Source organism: Peromyscus leucopus, chromosome 16_21 (assembly GCF_004664715.2).
Source record: "Peromyscus leucopus breed LL Stock chromosome 16_21, UCI_PerLeu_2.1, whole genome shotgun sequence".
NCBI lineage: Eukaryota > Metazoa > Chordata > Mammalia > Rodentia > Cricetidae > Peromyscus > Peromyscus leucopus.
In genome coordinates, this window is record NC_051084.1 from 4,540,126 (window position 1) to 4,549,003 (window position 8,878).

Consider the following 8,878-nt stretch of genomic DNA (forward strand, 5'->3'; position numbering starts at 1 on the left):
GCCACCCCTGGGATCACTGACCCACCAGACAGTCTGGCCTTGGAGCCTCTGATCACCCCAAGAACCAATGAGCCTTGGGGTCTGTGATTAGACCTCAAAGTGCCTGCATGCTCAAATTTCAAATCTTATTTCCTTGGTTCAAGAGGCAGGCAGGCTGGGGCCTGCAAAAAAAGGGGGGGCAGCATGCAGAAGTGAGAGAGGACATGAGAAAGGCCAGGTGCTTGACCACAGTTTCCTCTGACTAGACGCTCCTCCCCTAGGGGAATCCAGCGCAGAGGGTAGCTGGGCACAAGGGAGAGCAAGCCTGTTCTACAGAGGCCTGGGACCTGGGCTACAGCACAGGAGGAGTCCTCCTGGACAGATCCACACCCACAGCTGGAGGCTCCCATGGCCCTTGGCCCATTGAATCTGCCCTCCACGATCCCTCCCTTCCCCACCCCAGGCCTGGACCTTTCTCATTTATTCTTATTGCTGAGGTGCTGGAAGAGGCACCCAGAAGCAAGCCTCTCCACCTTCAATTCTGTCCCCCGTGCCCCTCCCAGAAGCGGTAGGAAAGGCCTTATGGCCAGGAGGTCCTCACTGCCACCTCTGCTGCTGTTTCTGCTGCTGTTCCAAGGTAAGGAGGGGGAAAGGGACCTGGTATGGGGGGCGGGTACTGCTGCCAGAGGCCTGGTGCAAGGCAAATTCTATGCATACCCTTGACCTTGTTCTCCAGGTTCATGGACACACTCAAAGGTGCTGGTAGTTCACATGGTGGTAAGGCAGACATTCTCTGTGAACTACCAGTGCCCACCCACAAGCAGGGCCCATGGTAGGAAAAGCTGGTGCCAGGAGAGATCAGCTTTTACACGCATCCAGTTAATCAGCAGCTCCAGCCCCCAGATGCTGGCACCCCGATTCTCAATCTGGGATGACCCCTGTGCTGGCTTCTTCATTGTAACCAGGGATGGTGTCCAAGAGGACTCCATATAACATGATTCCTGCAGCTCTAGAATCCTGACCTCCAAATGTGACCTGGTGGTGTCTCCAGGAGGGCCTCTATCCCTACCCTCCAGGGAAGGGCCTTCGCTTCCTTTTGGATGCTTTCTAGCCGTGGCATCCTGGGAAGGCTGCTGGGAACAAGACTCGGGGACTCACATAGTTGTGCACACTCAGCCGCCTCAACTGTCCATGACTCACCAGCCTGCAGCCAGTGGCTTTTCACAGATGCTCAGACAGACCAGCTCACTGCGCTGAGCAGTCCGAGCCCCGTGGAGCCCAGGCCTCCTCAGTGCATCCCACAGAGTGGATCTTCCATAAATGTGTGTTCACAGGTTGCCGAGAAACTCTCGCCTGGAACATTCCATGGCAGTGTTGGCTTATTGGTAGGAGGGTGGGGTCCGTCCACTCCTCCTGGTCCAGATGATGGTCAGCAAGCTCGAGTCCCCAAAGTCAGGAGGGTCTTCTAATTGGAAAAAAATCAAAGGAAAAGTAATATTTTATCACATTTATCGGTGTGTGTGTGTGCGCGCGCACACATGCATGTTTAGAAGTACATGTCATGGCACATTTGTAGAGGTCAGAGAACAGCTTGCAAAAGTCGGTTCTCCCCTTCCAACATGCAGCACTCGGGTCATCAGGCTTGGCAACACCGCATATACCAGCTAAAACATCTTGTTGGCCTGGGGCAAGGAGGTAGATTTTGTTTTGTTTTGTTTTGTTTTGTTTTGTTTTGTTTTGTTTTGTTTTGTTTTGTTGTTTTGAGACAGGGTCTCACTCAGTGTGGCCCTAGTTGTCCTGGGACTCCCTTTGTAGGCCATGCTGGTCTTGACTTCACAGAGATCTGCCTGCCTCTGCCTCTCACACTCTGGGATTAAAAGTATGTGCCGCCACAGCTGGAATGAAATAATTCTTTGTGATGTGAAAATTGTAGGAAATTCACATTTCAATGTCTACTGGCTAAATTTTAGTGGCTCACAACTATGCTTACTCATCCTCACATTGTGGTTCAGTTCACACACACACACACACACACACACACACACACACACACACACACTCATAGGGGGGAGAAATAGCAGAGACCAGGTGTGATAACACATGCCTGTAATGCTAGCACTCAGAAAGTGGAGGCAGAAGGATAAGGGTTCAAGGCCAGCCTGGGCTACATGAAACCCTGTCTCAAAACAAACAAACAAAAAAAAAATGAATTCGCAAATGCATAATATATCCGTATTTGAATGTCTTAGTCTTACATGTCAATTTACCTAATATAAGAACTATTAATAACATCACAGCTCTTAGGAGATAATATACCAAGAAAACGTATTGATTTTTTAAAGTAGTGCTCACGGTAGAAAACTGGTCTCGGGACAAGTGGGCTGGCCCAGTGCTGAAGCCGTTTGCCACCAAGCCTGACAAACTAAGTTTAACCCCTGGGATCCGTGAGGTGTAAGGAGAGAACTGACTCCCGCAAGTTGTCCTCTGACCTCCACAAATACTTTGTGGGGTAAGCGCATGCAACACACACACACACACACACACACACACACACACACACAATTAAAGATAAACACAATATAATATAATTTAAATTTTTAAAGGAAATTGGTTTCATATAAGTATGCTGATAGAAACAGGAACTTTTTTTTTTGTTGTTTTTTTGTTTTTCGAGACAGAGTTTCTCTGTGTAGATTTGTGCCTTTCCTGGGACTCACTTGGTAGCCCAGGCTGGCCTCGAACTCACAGAGATCTGCCTGGCTCTGCCTCCTGAGTGCTGGGATTAAAGGCGTGCACCACCACCGCCCGGCCTGAAACAGGAACTTTTAAACAATTTCAAAAGCTTAACACTTTAAATTTTTACTGAAAAACAGAAATGTTTGGTACACCTTCAAAATGAACCTTTGATTATCAGTAGCAACTTTTAAATTTTTTATCTTTTAGCCAGCTATGGTGCTGTGGATCTATAATCTCAGTGCTCAGGAATGGAAGACAGCAGGATTTTGAATTCTACACCTGAATAGGCTCCATAGTGAAGGCAGGGCTAGCCTGAGCTCTACAAGATCTTATTTCATAAAAACGGTGGCTGGAAATGCACCGCAGCGCCGGGTGTCTCTGGAAATGCACCGCAGCGCTGGGTGTCTCTGGAAATGCACCCCAGCACCGGGTGTCTCTGGAAATGCACCCCAGCACCGGGTGTCTCTGGAAATGCACCCCAGAGCCGGGTGTCTGCCTAGCACGCACAAGGCCCTGTGTCTCTCACCACTTAAAACAGAAAGTGTGAGCTTTTAAATTGTGCGTTTTTTCTCAGCTCGGCAGCCTCTCCCACTCTCTAGAGTGTCTTTCTTTCCTAATAAACTGCCTACTTCTCTCCCCTTAAGAAAATGAAATTAAGCCAGGTGGCGGTGGCGCACACCTTTAATCCCAGCACTCAAGAGGCAGAGCCAGGCGGATCTCTGAGTTCGAGGCCAGCCTGGTCTACAGAGTGAGATCCAGGACAGCCACCAAAACTACACAGAGAAACCCTGGCTTGAAAAGAAAGAAAGAAGACAATGAAGTTAGGGACCGAAGGGATGGCTCAGCAGTTAAGAGCACTGGCTGCACTGCAGAGGACCTGGTCTGCTCCCAGCACCCACACCCCAGCCTGAAACACTCTGTAACTTCAGTGCCAGAGCATCTGCCCCATCTTCAGCTTTTGTGGGCATGGCATACATGGGTACATTATACCCATGCACACAGAATAGAAAAAAGTACATCTTTAAAAAAGAAAAATTATAAAGTTGTAGCTAAACTTAAATTATTTTTCATAGAAAAAATATATTCTGGGTCCATGGATTTACAATTATCATAGTTTGTCCTACCAAATTATGAATGAGTGTGGCAGTGACTTCTGCACAAACACAGCATCCAGACTGGCACACACTCGGCTGAGATCGTCAGTAATCAAGACCACATCATGACAGTGAAACTGTTCTGAGCTTTTCACATTCATAACTTGGATTTGATTCAGCATGGAAAGCATGCCTCACCCTTCTGGGGTGGTTTCAAAGAAAATGGCTCCCAAGGAGAGTGGCACTATTAGAGTGTATGGCTTTGTTGGAGAAGGTGTGTCACGGTGGGGGCAGGCTTTGAGGCTTCCTGTGCTCAGAATGGCACCCAGTGTGACTATCAGCTGACATCCTGCTGTCCTCTGGTCAAGATGCAGCCAGCACCACGTCTGCCTGCACGCTGCTGTGCCCCCGCACCCCCCCCCCATCATGATCTGAACCTCGGAAACTGTAAGCCAGCCCCCTCAATTAAATGTTTTCCTTACAAGAGTTGCCAAGGTCATGGTGTCTCTTCACAGCAGTAGTAAACCCTGACTAAGACACCTTTCTTGCATCAAAACATTAATGGAGCCCAGCCTGGCACTCGAATCAGAGGAAGGTGGATCTCTGTGAGTTTGAGGCCAGTCTGGTCTACAGAGTGAGTTCCAGGACAGCCAGGGCTACACAGAGAAACCCTGTCTTGGAAAAAAAACTATGACAAAGGTGCACTCCGCGCAGAGGTGGCTGGTGCCGCTCACACCTTCTCAGACCGTGGGGAACTGGCTCCCCGTTTGCAGATCCATTGGCTGCTGAGCAGAGCAGACTTTTCCACTCTGACTTTGGCAAGAGCAGATATTGATGGCTCATTTCTCTGTGAACACACAAGTGAGCGGCTTAAACATTCATTTATTTTCTTATTTATGTGCAGGGGTGTGTGGGTGTTCACATGGGTGCACACGTATGCCCATGTTTGTGGAAGCCAGATCGCAGTCTCAGGCATCATTCCTCAAAAGCCATCCCCATTGGTTTTGTTGAGACGAGGTCTGACACTGAGACCTGAGGTTTGCTGCTTAAGCTGAGCTGCCTGGCCTGTGCTGTGAACATCGGGGATCCTCCTGCCTCTGCCTCCCCAGCCCAGGAATTAGTGCGTGCCACCACACCTAGTTTTTACATGGGTGCAGGGGATCTGATTCAGGTCCGTGTGTGTGTGTGTGTGTGTGTGTGTGTACCTAGTTTTTACATGGGTGCAGGGGATCTGATTCAGGTGTGTGTGTGTGTCTGTCTGTCTGTCTGTAGGTACACGGGCACATGTGTATATATGCATGTGTGTGAAATACAGAAGATAACTGGGCTGGAACTTGCCAAGCAGGCTAAGCTAGCTGGTCAATGAGTCCCAGAGGTCCATCTGCCTCTGTCTCTCCAGCACCAGGATTACAAGCACCTGCCAGCTGTTTCTTACATGGTGTGGTGGTTCTTACATGAAAACGGCCCCATAGACTTCATAGGGAGTGGCCTTGCTGGAGTAGGTGTGGCCTTGCTGGAGTAGGTGTGGCCTCGCTGGAGTAGGTGTGGCCTTGCTGGAGGAAGTGAGTCGCTAGAGGGGGCTTTGAGGTTTCAAATGCTCAGGTCAGGTCCGTGACTCTCTCTTCCTGCTGTTTCCTGATCAAGATGTAGAACTCTCAGCTACATCTGATCCATAAGCAGGAGTCAGAGAGAGAGAGAGCTAACTGGAAATGGTGTGGACTACCTCGCCCTCCCCCCCGCCGCCCCCCCAGTGACACACCTCCTCAACAAGGCCACACCTCCTAGTCCCTCCCAAACAGTTCCACCAGCTGGGGACCAGACATTCAAACTTGTGAGCCTGTGGGGGCCAGTCTCATTCAAACCACCACACTGCCTTAGTTTCCCGCCAGGAGCTGATTTCCCCACAGTCCAGGAGTATGAGGATGGGGCAGACACCAGAGGTGAACATCTAGCAGCCTGGGGTAGAAAAGAATTCTGGTAAAAGACAAGAAGTCTTAACTTTGGTTAATGTTCCTGGCCCTGAGCCACATCAACTGGCCCACAAAAAAATGTCCTGTGTGACCTCATGGACGCAGCAACTTCACAGGCCCAGTCCCAAGTTCCAACCCTATTTTCCCCCTCTGAACCAATGGGTCCTGCACTCAGTCTGTCTCCTTTCCTACTGTGGGAGCAGACGGCTATTCCATCCACTAACCCGTGTCCCTTCTCTTCCCTGACAGCCTCTGCCTCCTCACAGGCAGCCTGGCTTCCCCACAACCTCATCTTGTCACAGACACAAAGCTTTGTGTCCCAGAATGGAGGAGCTGCTGGCTACCTTACCATGGCTACAGAGTAAGTGCCCAACAGGACCTGATCCACGCACACCTGTCGTGGGGGCTGGCAGAGAAGACCACCACCAGCCCCTCTTGCATCCCTCTTGTCTCTCCAGGCTGCCAAACTGCACCCTGGACTCTGATCCTGTCCTGGTCCCTGTGTTCTATGGACTCCTGATGGCCAAGACCCTGGTGCTGTTAGCCTTGCTCCTCAGGTGTGTGATGGGGGTTGTGGGGGGACAAATGGAGCAGATAACAGGTTCTGTCGTGTGTGTGTGTGTGTGTGTGTGTGTGTGTGTGTGTGTGTGTGTCAGAGCAGGACTCTGTAGAGAACAGAGGTGAGGAAAAATGTTGACAGGCTTTCAAGCCTGAGACCATCCATCTTACGTCCTCCTCCTTAGTCTTTGAGGGCAGACTTGTAGGCGGGCATTTCCTCCACGCTTCTGTCCCCTGCTCCCACCCTTCACCACAACCAGAAAGCCCCTGCACTGCCCACCTCCTCAGGAACGCCACAGCTGTCATCCTCAGTTCTACTACTCAGTGAGGGGGTAGTAGCCACAGTAGGAAATGAGTCACCAGCTTGGGGACAGGGGACACCTAGAGAAATGTACATAGGGCTGGGGAAAAGGCATCGGGCCACTCCAGAAAGCTGTGAAGAGAGTCGTGGCAGGCCAGGAGCAGCCTGACTGAGGACACACCTGTGTGGAGAAAAAAGGGCACACCTGTGGGGAGAAAGGGCACACCTGTGGGGAGACAGGGCACACCTGTGGAGAGACAGGGCACACCTGTAGGGAGACAGGACACACCTGTGTGGAGACAGGGCACACCTGTGGGGAGAAAGGGCACACCTGTGGGGAGACAGGGCACACCTGTGTGGAGACAGGGCACACCTGTGTGGAGACAGGGCACACCTGTGTGGAGACAGGGCACACCTGTGGGGAGAAAGGGCACACCTGTGGGGAGACAGGGCACACCTGTGGGGAGACAGGGCACACCTGTGGGGAGAAAGGGCACACCTGTGGGGAGAAAGGACACACCTGTGGGGAGAAAGGACACACCTGTGGGGAGACAGGGCACACCTGTGGGGAGACAGGGCACACCTGTGGGGGGACAGGGCACACCTGTGGGGAGAAAGGGCACACCTGTGTGGGGACAGGGCACACCTGTGGAGAGAAAAGACACACCTGTGGGGAGACAGGGCACACCTGTGGGGAGACAGGACACACCTGTGGAAAGAAAGGACACACCTGTGTGGGGACAGGGCACACCTGTGGGGAGACAGGGCACACCTGTGGGGAGATAGGACACACCTGTGTGGAGACAGGGCACACCTGTGGGGAGACAGAGCACACCTGTGTGGAGACAGGGCACACCTGTGGGGAGACAGGGCACACCTGTGGGGAGACAGGGCACACCTGTAGGGAGACAGGGCACACCTGTGTGGAGACAGGGCACACCTGTGTGGAGACAGGACACACCTGTGTGGAGACAGGACACACCTGTGGGGAGACAGGGCACACCTGTGGGCACCAAGAACAGGTATGACTGACCATTTATGTCTTCTTCATCTCAGGGTCTTAAGAAATGTGTGTGGGCTACACAGGAGCTTCCTGGAGGCATCTAACCCAAGCCAGGCCACAAGTCCCAAGATGGGTGGCCTGTCTCCCTCAAGCCGGGGCTCCCAGGAGCTCCTCCCAAACCTCTGAATAACATAATTCTTCAAGAAAGGTTCAGAACTTGATCCAAAGTTCAGGACTACTCTGCTCAATACAGACCTGAGCCCTCCCTAATATTATGTTATCAAGCTGAGGGGTACAGCCCGTGCCCCCCCCAGTCAAGTTCAGCCACCCATCCTCAATAATCAAAAAAAGAAAGAAAGAAAAATGAGTAGTGAAAAGAAGAAACAGATTTACTCCATGTGGCCATGCTGGGAAGAGGAACAAAGACCCCAAGTCCATCTTTAAGGTCCAAAAAAGGATTAAAGTCTAAGTCGAGGCCAAAGATGCACGTCTGAGCAGTCCTGCCCACTGCCGACCCCCACGGACTGAGCTGCGGTCTCACCCTGTAAGGCTGACTGACAAGTTGTCAGGGTTTGTGAGCCCCTCCCCAGCTACAAACCAGCCTTGTCCATCTCCCAGTGCGAAATCTGCACAGCGGAGCTCCTCCGTGTCAGCTGGGCGACTTCCATCCGTGTGCTGTTACACACAAGCTCGATCCAAACCATGGCCCGCCTGTCAATCAGCCCAGAGTCATGCTCAGCCACACCCCGTCCTCCACTGTGCACCCCCTCCCCTCCCACGCCCGCTAACCTTGTCACACCAGCATGGCTGCAGGCGCCGCAGCTGCCCAGCTCCCAGGGGCCCCGCCACTGGTTTTGTCGTCCTTTCTCTCCTGTTTCCATTCATGGTTCATTCCTGGAGGTGTCGGGGGGGGGGGGGGGAGCTGTCCTTTGTTTGTGGGCCCTGAGTGCAGAGTCCGGAAGAGGGCATCAGATCCCCTGCGGCTGCCAAGCGGGTGCTGAGAACCAAACTCCAGTCCTCTGCAAGAGCAGCTCATGCTCTTAACCACCGAGCCATCTCTCTGGCCCCTTTGTGTTTATGAAGTGGGGTCTCAGGTAGCCCAGGCTAGCTTCCAACTTGCTGTGTAACTGAGGCTTATCTTGAATTCCTGCTCCTCCTGCCCCAGCTGGGGCTTAGGGCATGATCCATGCCAAGCTCTCAGCAGTGCCTTAGGAAACAGGCCTTCCAACCCCACTCC

At 52.1% G+C, this 8,878-nt stretch overlaps 1 protein-coding gene across 1 annotated transcript; it reads left to right on the forward strand.

Moving 5' to 3' along the window:
- The first annotated feature begins 283 nt into the window (after nt 1–283).
- Ncr2 (natural cytotoxicity triggering receptor 2) lies at nt 284–8,542 on the forward strand. Its single transcript, XM_037199836.1, has 4 exons — nt 284–616; nt 6,029–6,140; nt 6,238–6,336; nt 7,695–8,542. Exons 1-4 carry the CDS (start codon nt 388–390, stop codon nt 7,825–7,827), a joined length of 573 nt encoding a protein of 190 aa, XP_037055731.1. The 5' UTR covers nt 284–387; the 3' UTR covers nt 7,828–8,542.
- The last annotated feature ends 336 nt before the right edge of the window (nt 8,543–8,878 follow it).